The 18308-nt window shown below is 49.3% G+C and overlaps 2 protein-coding genes across 2 annotated transcripts; both read left to right on the plus strand.

The window, feature by feature from the left end:
• The first annotated feature begins 2165 nt into the window (after positions 1 to 2165).
• KLK9 (kallikrein related peptidase 9) lies at positions 2166 to 7697 on the plus strand. The gene is made up of 5 exons (XM_019719673.3): positions 2166 to 2299; positions 2467 to 2623; positions 4827 to 5092; positions 6268 to 6404; positions 6811 to 7697. The coding sequence occupies exons 1-5, from the start codon at positions 2188 to 2190 to the stop codon at positions 6961 to 6963; spliced, it is 825 nt and encodes a 274-aa protein (XP_019575232.2). The 5' UTR covers positions 2166 to 2187; the 3' UTR covers positions 6964 to 7697.
• A 983-nt stretch (positions 7698 to 8680) lies between these two features.
• LOC109439361 (kallikrein-8) lies at positions 8681 to 13627 on the plus strand. The gene is made up of 6 exons (XM_019719670.3): positions 8681 to 8914; positions 9097 to 9174; positions 9665 to 9824; positions 10040 to 10299; positions 12082 to 12215; positions 13422 to 13627. Exons 2-6 carry the CDS (start codon positions 9105 to 9107, stop codon positions 13575 to 13577), a joined length of 780 nt encoding a protein of 259 aa, XP_019575229.1. The 5' UTR covers positions 8681 to 8914; positions 9097 to 9104; the 3' UTR covers positions 13578 to 13627.
• Positions 13628 to 18308: the final 4681 nt, after the last annotated feature.

The raw sequence follows: 18308 nt of genomic DNA on the forward strand, positions 1-18308 counted from the left end.
GTTGAATTACCAAATAACACAAATTGATCAATGCTGTAAAAGAAAGAAGTACAGGGTGCCCCAAGGAGAGGCCAAGGACTCTTCCCAAAGGAATCAGGAAAGTTTTCTCAGATGAGGCGACATTTGTATGAGGTTTTAAAGGATACATAGGAGTTCACCAGGTATAGAAAGAAATGTTTTCTATCACTTACTGTGTGAACTTGATCTAATTACTTGAGTGCTCTACCTCAATTTCCTTCTCTGTAAAAATACGGATTGAATAAACTCTTGTGAGATGAAAATGAGACAATGTACTTGAAATGCTTACCTAACTGTCAGGCACAGAATAAACAATCAATAAAAGTAGCTATTGCGATGTTCTTAAAAGGAATTAGTATGGCACTTAACACATAGTGGATAGTCAGTCCTCAAGTCTCAAGACCTCCCTGTCTGGAAAGGGAGTAAGATAACTCCAGCCATGGGTGATATTTATTATGATGGAGGCAGTGCAGGGCTCTGTAAGAGATGGACAAACATTATATTTATTGAATGCTTACTACGTGCCAGGCACTGTTGTCAGTGCTTCATATGTGTGAATTCATTTAATCTCCTTACAACCCTGGTTATTATCACTGCTCAATAAATGGAGAAACTGAGAAAGGTCCAGTGACCTGCCCTAGGTCACACACCTAGTAATTGCCAGCACTGAGATTTGGATCCAGGTAGTCCAGTTCCAGAGTCCATGCTCCAAACCACTGTACAATTGTGAGGATGCATTCAAAGGAGCCCAGACCCAGCTTAGTAATCAGGCTTGTGGCAAGTGGAAGAGGTTGTGAGTGCTCAGGGAAGGAAAGATGGACTCTACCTGGAGAAATCAGAGAAGGCTTCCTGAAGGAGGGGGCATTTAGGTTGGGTCTTTAAGGATGAGTAGGAGTTCACCAGGAAAAGAAGGATCTTGAGAAAGACATTCACTCATTTAATTAATGTATTTGGAAACCTCCCATGAGCCCAGCCTGAACTGGGTGATTCTAGGGACATAGATGAGTCAGACCTGGGTTTGGCCCTTCCAGGGCTGCCCACCTGATGAGGAAGGATGGGAGAGAGGCAGGGAGGATGGGGTGATGGAAAGGACAATGGAGGGGAGGAGATGGGTGAGAAAAAAACAAGAGAATGTTCTTAGGACTTAGCCAAGTTCTGGTAGTATTAAGAGAAAGGGAAAAGTGCTTAGTTCCAGGCAGGTTGGGCACCTGGGTCCTTGCAGTGTTGAGGATGTGAAGAAGGGATTAAGTTATGAGAAGAGTGGGTTAATCCAGTTGGGGCCATATTTCTCAAACACCTTTGTGGTTTTTGCCTCTCTCAGTCTGAATCAATCTCTCTCTCTCTCTCTCTCTCTCTCCCCACCCCCCCTCTCGCTCTCTCTCTCTGTTTCTCCTCCTGGATCTTTCTGTGTCTCTATCTCCCTCTGTCTTTAATTTCTTTCCTTTTCCCCACCTCACTCCCATCCTGTCTGCTTACGTGGCTTCTTCCCTCTGAGTCTTGGTTCTTTCTCCCACCTCTAGCCTGATTTCTGAGTGGTCCTCATGTACATTGGTCAGTCCCAGCTCACCACAGCTTCATTCCAGATAAACTTGCTTCTACTCCAGGACCCCACCTTAGCAATCTTCCTCCTCTTCCTCTTCCTCCTGCAGGCCACAGAATATCCTGTATCCAGAGGTCATGGGGAATGAGGGCTCCCCTCTCTGGAGACCCCACATCCCAGCCCCTCTCCCCCATTCATTCAAGCCCATACCCAGCAGGCAGCCAGCTCAATATGACAAGGGGTCCCCCTGCACTGCCTCCCTTCTCAGTGCCTCCAGTCAAGCCTCAGGGCTTCTCCCGCTCCCTGTGACATTTCTCAACCCGGATTAATCATCTCACTTTAGCAATCTTCCTCCTCTTCCTCTTCCTCCTCCAGGCCACAGAATATCCTGTATCCAGAGGTCATGGGGAATGAGGGCTCCCCCTCTCTGGAGACCCCACATCTCAGCCCCTCTCCCCCTTTCATTTAAGCCCATACCCAGCAGGCAGCCAGCTCAATCTGACAGGGGATCCCCCTGTACTGCCTCCCTTCTCAGTGCCTCCAGTCAAGGCCTCAGGGCTTCTCCCTCCCCCTGTGACATTTCTCAACCTGGATTAATCACAGGGGTGGCCCCAGGGAGGAGGAAGGAGATGGCATGGCTTACCATAAAGAAGCACAGATGCCAGAGCCAGGCTCCAGGACCCAGGCACCCAGAGGTGATGAAGCTGGGATTCATCTGTGGTCTTCTTTCTCTCCTGGCAGGTGAGGCTCCTGCCACCCATCCGTACCCTTGCATGGCCCCAGCCGCCCCTCCACATTGCCCGTCGCACCCCCAGACTTCTACTCCTACCCTCTAGGCATCTCAGCATCTCTCCCCAGCCCTCCCACCTTGCTCTTCATTGACCTCTCTGCCTCCAACCTGCCCCCAGGGAATAGCTGGGCAGACACCAGAGCCATCGGGGCTCAGGAATGCCAGCCCAACTCGCAGCCTTGGCAGGCCGGCCTCTTCTACCACACTCGCCTCTTCTGCGGAGCGTCCCTCATCAGTGACCGATGGCTACTCACAGCTGCCCACTGCCAAAAGCGGTGAGTGACCACTCTGGGGAGGGGACTGGGGTTAAGGAAAGGGTGCGGAGGGCAAGGGCCTCTGGTAGAGGAGGGAGGGAATATGTAAGCAGGAAGGACTGAGCCTCTATTTCAATAGTTTCTAAAAGTTCAAAACTCTTAGAATTACAAAGAGTCAACTCTAAGATTCTAAGAATCTAAGATTTGAAATTTACTCTCTTAGAATCCTAGATTCTAACCCAGAGAAATCTAGAATCACAGACTTCTAAAATCTTGGATCCAAAAGATTCTACATTAGCCTCAGAGAATTCTAGGATCCATAGATTCAGAAACTACTAGAATCTTAGAAGACCAGAGCAGCACTGTCCGATGGAACTATAACCTCAGCCACATGTGTAAGTTTGACTATTCTAGTAAACATGTTAAAAAAGTAAAAACAAAGAAATGAGAACATTTTAATAGATTTAATTTAATATACTTACAATAATATTATTTCAACCTGTAATCAATGTTTAAATACCTACGAATAACATAGTTTACTCTCTTTTGTGTAAGCCTTTGAAATCGGATATGTATTTTACACACAGGACACACTTCAATTTGGACGAGTCCCATTTCAAGTGCTTACTAATTGGACAGGACCGCACTGTACTGGAGTCTTGGATTCAGAATATTCTGGCTATAGGTTCATTGAGTATATATGCTCACAGTCCTGGAATCTTTGATTCACAGTATCCTAGAATACTGTGTTTTCAGAATTCTAGAATCTGAAACCAAGGAAATTCTAGAAGCTTATATTCATAAATGTCTAGAATCTGGTGGATTTAATACCCAGAATGTTGTCATTCCAGATTCTTAAAATCCCCAAATGTTTAATTCAGAGAATTCTAGTGTCTCAAACTATTTGAATCCTAGATTCTTAAATTTTCAAAATAATAGATTTATAGAATCCTAGAATGTGTGGCATTCTACACTTCCTTTCCCAGAGTATTAGAATTCTAGGCTCTTTAAGTCCTAGATTTAATTCAGATAATTTTAAAATCCTAGAATTTTTGATCCAGAGAAATCTAGAACATTAAAATCTTGGATTCATAACATTCTAGAACTCAAGTCTCATAGAATCCTAGAATCGTGGATTCCTAGCGTATTAGAATTCTAGAGTACCAGAATCTTAGATTCTGAACATTCTAATAGAATCCTAGAATCTATCTGATGCAGAAATCCTTTCTACATATGTCTGGAAAGGGGCTGTTCATCCTGTTTTGATACTCTTTCCAGGCATGAAGCTCAGGTGCTGGTACAGGATGCTCTGTGGAAATTTCCCATCATGCATTGCTCCATGATGGGGCCTCTTTTTAGCTCAGGTCTTTATATCAGGCTAGGAGAACAGTGTTCAGATTTCATCCAAAGACAAAGAAGGAGAAAAGCAGAGGTAGGGAAGTAGAAGAGATTCGGGGGCAGGGATGAGTTGGGGTTGGGGAGGCTGGTTTCCCAGACACAGAGCCAAGGCAGAGGTGACAGAGAGGCACAGAGATAGAACTAACACTTCATACTGCTCCAACCCTGAGTTCTCTGGTCCCTAATGCTAGAAATCAGAGGCTGGAGGCGAGGTGGGGGCGTGGACATGTAGACCCCCAAAGCGTCCCCAGCTGTCCAGGGCATGGACCCAGAGCAGAAAAACTGGACTAGAACTGCAGTGAGAGGGCTTGAGGTTAGAGCTCAGGAAGAAATGTGTTGATGGGTAAGGGATACGACAGACAGGAAAAACTTGAGGACACAGACGACCCCCAACTTAGGGAATTTTCCATATCCCATCCCCCTCCATACATACACACTAGGACATACACAGAGCCACTCCCCCACAGAAGCTACCAGACCTGTGGGAGCAGGAGGTGGGGCTGTTGTGTTGTAGGTGGAGCCCCCCTACAGGGTTCCAGGGTACCCAGGTCACCACCAAGGCTCCAAGTGGGGCAAGTAGGAAGGTGGTTCACTTGGCATGGACTTAGGGAAGGGTGTAAGCTTTTGGGGGAGCACTACAAAAGCAGAGGTGAAGAGATGGAGTGGGGAGCAGAGGCCCACAGGGGGTGTGTGCCTTGCTTAAAATCACACAGCCCTCTTGGGTCATACATAGATGATGGGGGCCAAGAGAGGATAAATGGCTCGTGGAGAGTCACATAGTACCCTGGTGGACACTCAGCTTGACCTATGAGGCCTGTCCCAGCAGGTATCTGTGGGTCCGCCTTGGGGAACACCACCTCTGGAAATGGGAGGGTCCAGAGCAGCTGATCCGGGTCACGGACTTCTTCCCCCACCCTGGGTTCAACAAAGACCTCAGCGCCCAAGACCACAATGATGACATCATGCTGATCCGTCTGCCCAGGCAGACATACCTAGGACCCGCTGTGCAGCCCCTCAACCTCAGCCAGACCTGCGTTTCCCCAGGCACCCAGTGCCTCATCTCTGGCTGGGGGGCCGTGTCCAGCCCCAAGGGTACAGCCTTGCCCATGACACACTCCCTAAGTCTCATGCAGAGGATCTAAATCCTCCCTCTTTGTCTCTGCCTTTTCATCTCTGTCATCTATCTGTCTGTCTATCTATCTACCCACCCACATATTCTATCAAATCTAAGATGCTATATATTGTAAGATGCATCATTATTTCACAACCCACTGTGAATGGGGGCAAAAGGTCTCATTGATACTGGTGTGGCACCATTTACTGGAAGACACATTCTGATTTCAGGGATGTTTAAATGTTAAAATATATGCATCTTAAAATCGAAATAAGGCCCAGGTCTCTCAGAGTCACAAATCAACAGCCTATTACCCAAATTTGGCTTCCCACATAAGTACTGCTTTTCAAAATCTGTGGGGGGAAAAAAAAGTCTGTATTTGTTGCTGCCAACATCTAAAACCTGGGAGTTTTTACATAAAAGTCAAGTTTCTGGATTTGCTTGAAAAACTCCAGGAACTGACAACGCTGGGCCCACATTACCAAAATAGCCACCATTGTTGGGTAGAGGCAGTGGAAGTCACCCTCTGCAGACAAGACGAGTACAGTTCATCCCACTGGCTGTGGTCCCCCTGCACAGTCCCCTCCTCCCACGTCTATTTACCCATCAAGACCCTGGAAGCATCTGAGTTTGAATCCGTACATTATATACATGGACATATGTATATCTGTATCCATATCTCTCTCTATATGTTGTATCTCCTTTTAGCTTTACCTAGTATCTCTAAATCTTTATTTGTGTCTCTATCAATAACCATCTCCCTAGAAATTAATCTCCTTTCCTTTACCCCCCTGCCTTCTCACTGTATATCACAGGGCCTGTTTCTCCCTATTTCTTCATGGCCTCTGAGAATCTCTTTCCCCTTAAGAGGTCTCTCTCTCTCTCCATGGTCTCATTTTTCTGTGTAAATTAAATATGTATCTCTTCTTGCCTCTTGGTTCTCTGCATCCTCTCTCTCTCCCCCCCCGCCCTCCTTCTCCATGTACATCTGTTTCTCTTTCACACTATGATTTTCTCTCTTTGTCACTATCTCTTGTTTCTATCTTGGGGAATCTTATGCTGTGGCTCCATGGATCCTCCTTAAGAAAGTGGGGGGTGCTGCTGAGTGTGATAGGGACAGCTGCTCATCCTCTATGACCTCCTTCCTCAACAGTGCAGTACCCACTCACGCTGCAATGTGCCAACATCAGCATCCTGGATTCTAAACTCTGCCATCGGGCATATCCAGGCCACATCTCCAAAAGGATGCTCTGTGCCGGCTTGTGGGAGGGGGGCCGGGGCTCCTGCCAGGTGAGATCTACTCTGAGGGGGAGGAGGATGGGATTCTTGGGTCCTGGGAGAGAAGGGACTTGGAATCCCAGACTTCCTAAATCAAAGCAAGGAGGGAGCTGGGACAGCTGGGTCCTGGGGGAGGATGGGGCAAGGTACAGGATTGCCGGATCTAAAGAAGGAGGGGACTAGGAGTCCAGACTCTAAGTCCTGGGGGAAGAGAATGCTGGCGCCCAGAATTCTAGGTCCAGGGGCGAGGTGGAGACTATGACTTTTTACTCCTGGGTCTGAGGGAGGAGGGACTGGAGACCTGGACTCCAGTGTTGGGGGAGTTAGAAACTAGGGGTCCCTGGGAGGGAGGACGTGATCCGTATAATGTCATGAATAGTCCAGCCTAATAGTTTCTCTGTTTTCCTCCCACACACAGGGTGACTCTGGAGGCCCCCTGGTTTGCCACGGGACCCTGGCGGGTGTGGTGTCTGGGGGAGCAGAACCCTGCTCCAGACCTCAGCGCCCCGCTGTCTATACTAGCGTATGCCACTACGTGGACTGGATCAGGAAGACAATGGATGACAACTGAGCCCTCATGCCTTGGAGCCCTCTGCCTTGGACGACCAAGAGAGGAGGGTGGGCACAGGGCAGGGGGGAACTGCAGGTCTCCAGCCTCAATGGATTCCAGCCGTGGCCTCAGCTGTCCTGGAGAAGCCTTCTGGATTTTAGGCTCCAACCCCTTCGGAATGGAGCAGGGAGGCACCTCCACCCAAGTAGCCAGGTCTCTATGACGTCACCAAGAACTGTTACCACCTCAGGTGGAACAGCATCACCTGGTGGCTCGGCCCTAGGTAGGAACTTTGGCCAATGAGACTTCCCCTGTGGACTCCGCCCTGTGTGGCCCCGCCCCTCCGGCAGAGATCCCGCCCCCGTGACGTCAGGGGCGCGATGGCTTCTCCCACTGGAATGCAGGCAGGGTCTGGCTTCGCCCCTCATGGCGGATCCAGGGTTTGAAACCTGGGGGTACCTGTCTGGGAGAAATTGAGGGGAGGGTCTCGCTCTCTTCAGATCCAATGGATGAGTTTACAATAAATGAGCGGAGCTGTGCCCTCCTTCTGCCTCCTTTGTGGGATGGAGGAAGGGCAACAGGTGGGTCGTGGAGGGTAGAGAACGGCCACAGCGTTACCGTTTCCCTTGAGCCCTTAGTCTGTCCTGCCTGAAGTCTGTCTCCATCAGCCCTATTGCATCAAGCATACTGGATTCTGCTCGGGCTGGTCCTGTCGCCCCCAGGAAAAGGGGAAACCAGGTCACGGTGCCTCCCAAACCTGCCTTCCCAGATCCCGGACCTCTCAAAGGAGAGAGGACCAGATCGATCCGCCCTCAGATGTCAGAACCAAGAACACTTGTCTTTCTTCCATTCGGGGTTACTCGTAGCAGCCCCCTCCACCGTCAGACCCAGGAGTCCAGGCCCCCAGCCCTCCTCCACCAGACCCAGAAGTCCAGGCCCAGAGTCCTCTTCTCAGACCCAGGAGCCCAGGCCCCCAGCCCCTCCTCCCTCAGACCCAGGAGTCCAGGTCCCCAGCCCCTCCTCCCTCAGACCCAGGAGCCTAGGACCCCAGCCCTCCTCCCTCAGACCCGGGAGTCCAGGCCCCCAGCCCCTCCTCCCTCAGACCCAGAAGTCCAGGTCCCCAGCCCCCACCTCCCTCAGACCCAGGAGTCCAGGCCCCCAGCCCCTCCTCCCTCAGACCCGGGAGCCCAGTTCCCCAGCCCCTCCTCCCTCAGACCCAGGAGTCCAGGCCCCCAGCCCCTCCTCCCTCAGACCCAGGAGTCCAGGCCCCCAGCCCCTCCTCCCTCAGACCCGGGAGTCCAGGCCCCCAGCCCCTCCTCCCTCAGACCCAGGAGTCCAGGCCCCCAGCCCCTCCTCCCTCAGACCCAGGAGTCCAGGCCCCCAGCCCCTCCTCCCTCAGACCCGGGAGTCCAGGCCCCCAGCTCCTCCTCCCTCAGACCCAGGAGTCCAGGCCCAGAGTCCTCCTCTCAGACCCAGGAGTCCAGGCCCCCAACCCCCTCCTTCCCAGGTCCTGCCTCCCCCAGACCCAGATGTCTGGTCCCCCAGTCCTTTCTGTTTCAGACCCAGGAGTCACAGCAGTGAGTTCCTCTCCCAGGCCTCGGAGAGCACGCGATTCCAGGCCCTCCTTCCTAAGATTTTCCTTTCAGGCTCTAAGCCCCTCCCTCCTCACTCAGATAATGGGATGCTCTGACAGCTCCGGAGCGGGAGGAGGCGGAGCAGGAGGCGGGGATTCCTAGTTAAAAGGTTCCAGAATCCTGTACCAGGCAGAAAGCTCAAGAACTGGGGCCTCTTCCTCTGGGTCCCAATCAGTCAGTGACCCCGCCCCCGGACTCTGGCCTCGGGGCCCCTCCTACTTCGGGCCCAGGACTCCAACCTCAGATCCCTTCCTCCTTCAAGACCTGGAAATCTGAGCTTCCTCTGCCTTAAAATTCAGGAGTTGTCTGGGACCCTTAATTCCCTCCTCTCTGGGAACGTAAGAATCCAGCCCCCACAGCGCCCTCTATCTTCAGACCCAAGAATCTAGGTCCCAGCCCCTTCCTCCTGCAGGACCCTGAAGAGCAGCTCATGCTCTGCTCCCTCCCCAATCTCAAGATCCCACTAGAATTTTGGGCTCCTCCCTCCTCATCTCTCAGCCCTGCGCTCTCCCTCCCACAGACTCCACCATGGGACGCCCACCACCTGCCGCAATGTGGACCTGGATGTTCCTGCTCTTGCTGTTGAAAGCCTGCACAGGTGAGGAGGTGTTATATGTGAGCCTATGGGCATGCTATAGTGGCTCTGTGGGGGCCAGTGGTGGGGTATGGGGGGGGTGAGCATGGGATCGCTTGTGGGGGGCTTCTATGGGCTTGCTTTCCTGGTGGCAGTGGAGGCATCGCACTCCAGGCAGCAGGGAGGAGTGTTGAGTTTGCATGAACGCACCAAGTCTGTGGGGCTGCTCGCTGAGGAACGCAGGTACACACAGCAGCGTTAGGGGAGTGTGAATGCAACTGGGAGCATGTGCAAGCATGTTCGGGTGTGTGACTCTGTGTGATGACTCATGGGCTTCAGTGAGTGTCGTGTATATCCGTGTGGTGGCAAGTACAAGCCAGGGGCCCCACATGTGAGGGTGTGTGGCAGGCGGAGAACGTGGGGTGTGTCCTTTGAACCCACAGTGGTTTTCCTGCCACCCTCCCTCCCACACTGCCCCAGGAGTGGCAATCCAACCCTCTCCCTTCGGCTGCAGGACACTGGAGGGCACAGAAGCCCAAGGTGCTAGGGGGCCAAGAGTGCAAGGCCCATTCGCAGCCTTGGCAGACGGCCTTGTTCCAGGGCGTCCAGCTGCTATGTGGGGGTGTCCTCATAGATGACAGCTGGGTCCTCACAGCAGCCCACTGTAAAAAACCGTGAGTGGATGCCTGGAGCAGAGATGGGCTGGGCCTGGAGAAAGAGAAGGTTGGGGACGGGGCCTCTGGGAGAGGAAGTCTGAGAGAAGACGGACTGAGGGGCCTGGACTCCTAGATCTGAGGGAGGAGGGGGCTGGGGGCCTGGACCCTGGGATATGAAAGGGCTGGGGTTTCTGACTCCTGCCTGGGTCCCAAACTACCCCCCATAATTTCAGGAAGTACACAGTACGCCTGGGAGATCACAGCCTGCAGAAAAATGATGGGACAGAGCAAGAAAAGGCTGTGGGTCAGTCCATCCCACACCCCTGCTACAACAGCAACGGCACTGGCAACAACCATGATCTAATGCTCATTCAACTACGTGACCCTGCGTCCCTAGGGTCCGATGTGAAGCCCATCAACCTGACGGAGCGCTGCCCTGAAGTTGGCCAGAAGTGCACCATCTCGGGGTGGGGCACTGTTACCAGTCCCCAAGGTACTGTGAGTGAGAGGGGGAGCTGGTTGGCCTGGTGGACCTCAAGCCATTGGCAAAGCTTTACCCCTAGAAGGAGATAAAGAAGGGAAAGTGACTGTGAGGTTAAGATTCACACGTGGCCCACGTGAGACACCTTGAAGGCCAGAGTATTAACATAGAAGTGGTGGAGAAAGGAAACAAACTAACGCATTGTTAAGGAGGGCTCACAAATATGGATGGGTGAATGAACGCATCCCTCCTTTATGGTGGAGAGTACCATATTATGAGACCTTTTGTTGTACAGGATTTTATGTAATCTCATTAGCAGACTTGAGATACACAGGATCCATAGTGGTCCAAGAAAGCAGAATTCTAAGCACCTTCCTCCTCTTGAACTCAAGATTCCTGACCCCAGCCCATGAGGTTCCTCCCTCAAGCCCATGAGTCCAGGCCCTTCTTTCTCTAGGACCCAAGTCTAGGTCACCAGCTCACTCCTCATTCTGGACTGAAAACTCTGGACCTCCATTAAGCTCCTCCTTTTGGGACACTGGAGTCTAGGTAGCCCTCACCCTGTTTCATAGTGAAGAAATTGGGGCTCAGCTCAGAGAGGCCATGTGACTCACCAGGAAGCAAGAAATCCAGGACTCAGGTCCCTGCCCGTCTGACTCTCACTTCTAGGGAGACAGTGGGACAACGTGGAAACCCACCTGCTCATGGGTCAGGCAGATCCATGCAAACCATGGCTCTGTCCCCTTTCTCTGGGCAAGTCCTTTCCCATCTCTCAGCCTCACTTTCCCCATCTGCAAAACGGGGATAACTAAACAATAGATTTTAAAGCTCCATAAGGGCTCAACTCATACCATGTTTCCTCAAAAATAAGACCTGGCCGAACCATCAGCTCTAATGCGTCTTTTGGAGCAAAAATTAATATAAGACCCGGTCTTGTTTTACTATAATAAGACCGGGTCTTTAATATAATATAACATAACATAAAATAATATAATATAATACTGGGTCTTATATTAATTTTTGTTTCAAAAGACGCATTAGAGCTAATGGTTCGGCCAGGTCTTATTTTCAGGGAAACACAGTATCTTTTCTTCACTGTGTGTTTCTAGTGCTCAGGATGGTGCTCAATAAATATTTGTTGAATGTTTACATGGATGAGTGGATGATGGAATGAATGAATGTACCCCTCCTTCCAAAAGCTGTTGTGACGATTAAATGAGATGTGAGCACAGCGCTCTGGCACAAAGGAGTGCTGTACTGTATGAGTCTCTATCCTTATGGAGTCGCATTCCAAGTGGGGGGAATAGACAATGAACAAATATATATAAAATGAAATATGAAGAAAAGTGCTATAATGAAATATGGAGCGTAAGTGGATAGGGAGTGATAGAGGGGTGGTGTTTTATTAGAATGGTCAGGGAGGACTTCTAGGAGGAGGTGACATTTGGCAGAAGTAGGATTTAGCTGAGATTGAGAACCTGGTGGTCTGGGAAGATTGGGGAGAGACGGTCACGGTTGTCATAAGCAGGCACCTCCAAGTCTTCCAGTCCCCTGATCCTTATTTTGAAAATGACTCAGAGCAAGAAACAAAAGGTAGGGTCCAATGTTCCCACTCCAACTGGAGAAAAGGAAAAGCAGGTGCCGTGTCTTTGTTTAATGTGGTGAGAAGTGAGGTGCCCCGTAAAATGTGTCAGAAAACTCAGCTATGGATGCACAGAAGGGAGGTGAGGTCCAGACAGGGATGGAGGAAAAGGTTTGTTCTCTCTGGGAACTAAAAGCTGCTGCCTTCCTCAGAGAATTTTCCGGATACTCTCAACTGTGCAGAAGTAGAAATATTTCCCCAGAAGGTGTGTGAGGATGCCTACCCTCAGAAAGTCACAGAGGGTATGATCTGTGCAGGCGACAGCAATGGGGCTGACTCATGCCAGGTGAGTGACTTCTGAAGTAACCAATCTGAAACCTCTTTCTTCCCTCCTCTTTTACCCCATGTAGAAACTGGAGCCTTAGCAATGGGCTGACCCCAAAGGGTTAGCACCCAGAGAGGTCACCCCTATCGCTACAGAGGGAGAAGATTCAGTGAAAGCCACACTCTCCCTGCAGGTCACACAGCACAGGGATCAGGAGCATTGAATTGTCACAGTCATTTTCCTGGGAACCCTTGTCTGCAGAGTGTGGTTCAGGGAGGGGAAGAAGCTAAAAGGGGTGAGAGAAGATGTCCATGAAGGAGAGAGTCAGAGGCTAGAGGGTATGCAACCTCCCTGCTTCCTTTCTCAGGATTAGCCCCTGATATTGTGCTGACTCTGCCACGGACCAGGTAATCAGCCACTTTTGCTTGGTACCTGACTGGGTTCCCGAACACAGCTGCCTTCTCCTCTGAGTGGTTCCTTGGGGAGCAATGCTCTCTTCCCAAGTGGCCAAGGAATGGCACCACTGACGTCAGTGCTTCCTCAGTGACTCCGCATCCTCAAAATGACAAATCTTGAGATTTGGCACAGATATAGCACTCTCTTTCCCACTGGCTGCAACTCCAGTCCTCAGGACTCTCCCTGACTTTCTCCCCTTCATGGAAGCCCCAGCCACCTCAGGAACTATTGGTCCCTGAAGACAATGCTCCAACACTTTCTTCCCCATTGGCCAGGAATGTAGTCATTTCCATCGGTGGTCCTGCCATGAGATCCGAAATCCAATCTCTCTGGATGGTTCGCAGATATTGGTCTCTTCCCACAGAGCCATTGTTGTGTGTGTGTGTGTGTGTGTGTGTGTCCACAAGAACCCTGCTCCTTTCTCCTGTTTGGTAACTGGATTCAATGATCTCTTCCGGGAGGCCATGAAGGAAGAGACACCAGCTCAGTCTCCCCACCCCCGCTTCTGTCTTCTCTCTGGATTTGACACTTGAGGACATTCTCTTCTCTCATTGGTTGGGATTTCCCTCAGACGTTCTGCCTGTGTCCCTGGACATGGAAGGCTTCACCCCTCTCTCAAGCTCTCTCTCACCCTAGCCAATTGTTGGTCCCAGGGGACAATGATCTTATTCCCAGTGTCTAGAGTCGACCAATCATGGTAGAGAACTGGTACTAAATGCTGGGTACAGGAGGGCATCTTAGGTGATACTCATCTCCTACTCCCCTCTCCAGGGCGATTCCGGAGGCCCACTGGTGTGTGGTGGCGTCCTCCAGGGTATCACATCCTGGGGATCGGAACCCTGTGGGCAACCCCAGAGACCTGGCATCTACACCAACCTCTGCCGCTACCTGGACTGGATTAAGAAGACGATAAGCAGCCGGAGCTGATTGATTCTAGGATCAGCTCTGGGGCCCCTTCAATAAATTCGATAAAATGGCCTGGCTCCTTGCCTGTCTGTGCTTTGGCCCTGCTGGGAGGGGTGGAAGGACAGGGTCTGTGTCCTGGAGGGAGTCTTGACAGGAAACCTAGAGAGACCAGGATCCACATGGCCACTCTGCCATCACCAAGGCCTGAAGGGATCCCCTTTTTCCTGAAAGGACTTGGAGGAATGGGAGGTTAATTTCAGGGCAGGGAAGACTTGTAAGAGTTTTCTAATACCCAGTGAGCTGTCCTGTGAAAGACACGCTCGAAAGCGTCTTTGTTTGCTTTTCCTGAGCAGCTAACGTGTTTTTAAGCAGTGAGGGGAGATTCGCCTCCCCCACTGTTAAAATTGTGAGATATGCAGAGAAGGGTGCAGGAAATACATACACAGCTCAAATATGCACTCATGCACACTTTTGACACCACCATCCTGGTGAAAAAGTAGAACATTGACAGCCCCCAAATGTCTCAGACAGTTCTGTTTTTCTCAAGAGAAATGTCAGTCTTTCTCACAGCTTAGAGCTGTAAGGAGGTGACTGCTGTGGTAGAAAAAAGTGAAGGACGTCATTGCTGGTGTCCAAATTGAAGTGTGGACAAAAGGACATTTGGGGCAGTTTTCATTAGAGCAAAGGCTTAATGGAAGTTGTCTTGGGAAAGATGTGTGTGGAGTGGGTAGTTGTTATACGGACATAAATAAACTGCAACAAGATAGGCACTGGCTCCCCTCTATGTCTATGTCATGTCTCTTCCAGTGTGCCATGGCTGTCTTGCTACCAACCAGCTAACTCATCTGCTTGACTCTGTAACTCCTTCCTCTACTTTAGCTTCTGCATTGTCAGAGTGTCAGCTCCCTCATGCCTTCCTCCTCTCTACTTCACAACCTTTGAATTTCACCTTCAAGGACTACAACCAACTGCTCCACTCTCCCAGGGTTTCTCAGATCAGAGTCTCATGAAGAAAAATTCAATTGGTCCAGATCAACTTTTCTCCTTCAGCCACATCATAGGCCACTGAATGGCCAATGGTTTGACTGCATTCCGGTCAGGTGACCAGAATCTAATCAGTGGCTGTTTGGAGTCATGTGATGTGACCTATAGCCACCCAGGGCTGTGGACCGGGCGGTTCTCCATGAGGGGTGCAGATGTGTGAGATGCCTGCATACCTCAGCCTCCCTGATCCTTCACGGAAGTCCCCCAATACCAGAAATCCTGAGGAAATCTTTCATGCCTGACGCTAAACTCCTAGTGTCAGGGATGTGTTTCTGCTATCCAAGGGTCATCTCAACCTAAAGAATCATCACATGATTTTTATGATGGAAAATGTATTATTCCATACAATAGAATAATATGATGAAACTTCATACATTACCATCCAACTTAAGAATGAAAAATGCAAAACCAATTCATGTTTCACTCATACTCCCACATATTTCCGTAACACTGGAATAATTTGAAGCCAATCTTGGCCATCATTTTCTTCTTGAATATTTCAGAATGTATTTCTGAAACAGGACTTGGCAAGCCAGGGCTGGTAGGCCAAATTTCAAGAGCTAAAAATAATTTTTAGTATTTGTTTTGATGACAGAGAACCCAAACTCAGAACCTTCGTTAAGCAAAATATTACCCCCCAAAAAAAGTGATTCTTCTCATTAAAAGACCCCAAAAATAAAATAAAATAAAATAAAAGACCTATATGATAAAAATTGTACTAAATGATTACTAATATATTTTGAGATATGTCACTTAAAAATGTAAGGAAATTTATTTTCTCTTCTGTTTTGTGAAGTACCTACATAGTGTCCTTGGTTTTGTCTCTTGATCCACAACCTTCAAATATTTACTATCTTGCCCTTATGACAAAAGTTTGGCAACCCCTTCTCTAAAATAATGATGGTTTTTAAACATAACCAGTTAATATTATCACACCATACAGAGTTAATAATAATTCCTTCATATCAGCCAATATCCAGGTGATATTTAAATGTCCCTAAGGACAGATAAACCAGACAGGACTTAAAGATTGATTTCTGGTATTAAGGAGGTGGGTGACTGAGGTCAAGGAGGAAAAGGAACTTGTCCAAAGTCTATCAGGAATTAAAGAATAGAATTGTGGGCTGTGCAGGCTGGCAGAGCATCAGAGCACCAGGCACGGACAAAAGCTGCAACGAGCTACGCAGATAAGGAGCTTATTTCTGCCTTAGTCAGGGAACTTTTGGATACCAAGTGTCAGAGCCCCAGTTCAAACTGGCTTAAGAATAAGAGGATATATATTAAAAAAAAAAAATAAGAGGGTATTGGTTCACTTAGGTGGCTAAGAAAGCTGTGGGAATGGCTGCGATGTCAGAGGAAGAGACATGGGTGCCAGAGTTTCAAGTTCTTGAAATGGTGACTTAAGCCACTCAGCTCTCTTTCTGTCTCTCTGGGACACTTTCCTTCTCTGTCATTCTGACTGCCTCTCTCTGTCTCTGTTTCTGTCTCCCACATGTGTGACCTGTTTCCCATATCTTGTCTCTTTCCTTCTCCTGTGGATCTCATTTGAGCCTGTGTAGACATGGAGGCAACTTAGCAGCTACAGACAGGCCCAATTAAGCAAACCAAACAGAAACAAAGATCTCTTTTCTGCTGGCATCTTATATCAGCCCCAGGGAAGAACTCTGATTGGTCCAGCTTGACCAGAGCCCACCCCTTGGATCAGTCAGTATTTCTAGGAAGGAAGCAGTGCTCCTGTTGGATTAGCCTGGGTCATGCCTCCATCCCAGTGGGTTGGAGGTGTGGAGAAGCATGTTTGACAGTTTCGCCAGAACGATATGAGGGGACCGCTTCCCAAAAGACGTGGGAAGCTGCTCTTGAAGGAGGGGTAAGTGAATCCAGGAAGTCAGAAACAATTGGCCTTCAGAACCCAAGGGGCTGAAGGAGGAAGTTCCAGGCCCACAGTGTCCAGGATCCCCCAGGGCAAGGCACAGCTGGCATGACAGTGCTCAAGTGAGATAATGAGCAAGATGAGTCATCAGGCAAAGGTTCAGGACATACTCATAGCCCTGAAGGTGAGGGAGGCACGAGGCGGTGTGTTGGGGTGGGATTTAGGAACAGGTGCTGGGACCAAACCCAAGGGCACAGGAGGGCTGGGATCCAGTGCTCTCGCCAACGTGGAGGCATGCGTCCTTAATAGACCCATGAGGCTCTGCATCTGTTTTCCACCATAGGAGACTCCGAGGGTTTGTCAGGGTGTCCCAGGGAAATTTCCTCCTCAGAGTATGGGTTTGTGCAATGGTGGTACCACAAGAATCCCCAGCGTTCGAATTCTGCCGCTCCTGACTCCTGAGCTGAATGACTTTGTTCAAGTTACCTAACCGCCTACAATCCTCCCTTTTCTCATCTATAGAAACAGGGAACACAATCCTGGCTTGGACCTGTGTAGGCAGAGCGACCAGGTCTGAGCAGTGCCCGACACGTCACACAGTGGGTAGGGCAAGAAGTAGGAGCTTCCTCATTCCCTGGATGGTGGGGGAAGGCAGCTAACGTGGATTCAGTGCCTACAGAGCCCTGAATTCATTCCTCTTTCAGCATTTTACTTCATCCTCCCATTCGCCTTGAGAGGCAGGTTTGGGAATGTAACTTGAATATATTTAGTCAATATATGGGATCGACGTTAGTATGTTGTTAGTTGGTAGACTTTATTTTAGAATTTTGGTGAAAGGAATAGTCACAGTTATGTGTAGAGCTGATGAAGGGGTGGGAGAGAAAAATTGGACATGGAAATGAGGAAGGGATTGCAGGTAAAATTGGGTTGGGAATGAGAAGAAGGCTGGGGTTGGGGTCAGAGTGTTAGGATTGATGTCAGATGTGACTTGGGGATGGGTTCATGGGTAGGATTTCAATGTGAAATTCCTGGAAAATGACAGAGATGGAGACTAAAGTCTGAGTTGTGAGTTGGGTCCGATTTGAGACTGAGGCTATGGTGACATCTAGTGTTTGGGCCAAGGATGAGTTTACCTTACAGTTAGAGGTTCAGGGTTCAAGTCAAGAGACCGGATTAAGGCTGAGTGAAGTGTAAATTGTAGCTTGAGTTGATATTTGGAGTCAAGAGCTTGGTCCAGAAGTAAGTACCATGTTGAGGTGTAAATTGGAGATAATCAAAGATAAACCAATACTGAGGGTTAGGATTATGTAAAACTTCAGGTTTCAGGTTAATACTTGGGCTTGTGTTACAGCATAGGGGATATAGCGAACAATATTGTAATAACTATGTACAGTGCCAAGTGGGTACTAGACTAATTGGGGTGATAACTTCGTAAATTATATAAATGTCTAACCACTATGTTACACACCTGAAGCTAATATAAAATAGCATTAAATGTCAACTGTTACTGAAAGAAAAGAAAAAAAGACTGTGGTTGTGTTGAGATTGATGTTGAGAGTTGTGCCAAAATAAAGACTGGAGTTAGAATTATGCTGGAAATCAGGAACTGAAGTCTTTCTCCCTCCCTCGTTAGTGCTTTATGATACCTGACCATGCCTTCTCGGTGAACGGCACCACGTCCATCAACAAGAAACCTTGAAGTCCTAACGTCTCCAAGTCTTTCACCACAACCTCCATTCAATCTATTACCATGACCTGTTGATTTTCTCTCCTAAATGCATTTTGAATCCGTCACCTTTTCCTCCTCCCAAAGGGCCTTATCCAAGTCACCATCCTCT

The sequence above is a fragment of the Rhinolophus sinicus genome, chromosome 8 (genome assembly GCF_057876585.1).
Source record: "Rhinolophus sinicus isolate RSI-liver-muscle chromosome 8, RSI-T2T, whole genome shotgun sequence".
Classification (NCBI taxonomy): Eukaryota; Metazoa; Chordata; class Mammalia; order Chiroptera; family Rhinolophidae; genus Rhinolophus; species Rhinolophus sinicus.

Bases quoted from the DNA above. Each gene is read 5' to 3' on its own strand.
- KLK9 (XM_019719673.3), top strand. From the start codon at position 2,188: ATGGCATGGCTTACCATAAAGAAGCACAGATGCCAGAGCCAGGCTCCA. The intron at 2,300-2,466 runs GTGAGGCTCCTG...ACCTGCCCCCAG, and splicing joins TCTTCTTTCTCTCCTGGCAG to GGAATAGCTGGGCAGACACC. The intron at 5,093-6,267 runs GTACAGCCTTGC...CTTCCTCAACAG, and splicing joins GGCCGTGTCCAGCCCCAAGG to TGCAGTACCCACTCACGCTG.
- LOC109439361 (XM_019719670.3), top strand. From the start codon at position 9,105: ATGGGACGCCCACCACCTGCCGCAATGTGGACCTGGATGTTCCTGCTC. The intron at 9,175-9,664 runs GTGAGGAGGTGT...CTTCGGCTGCAG, and splicing joins GCTGTTGAAAGCCTGCACAG to GACACTGGAGGGCACAGAAG. The intron at 10,300-12,081 runs GTACTGTGAGTG...TGCCTTCCTCAG, and splicing joins CACTGTTACCAGTCCCCAAG to AGAATTTTCCGGATACTCTC.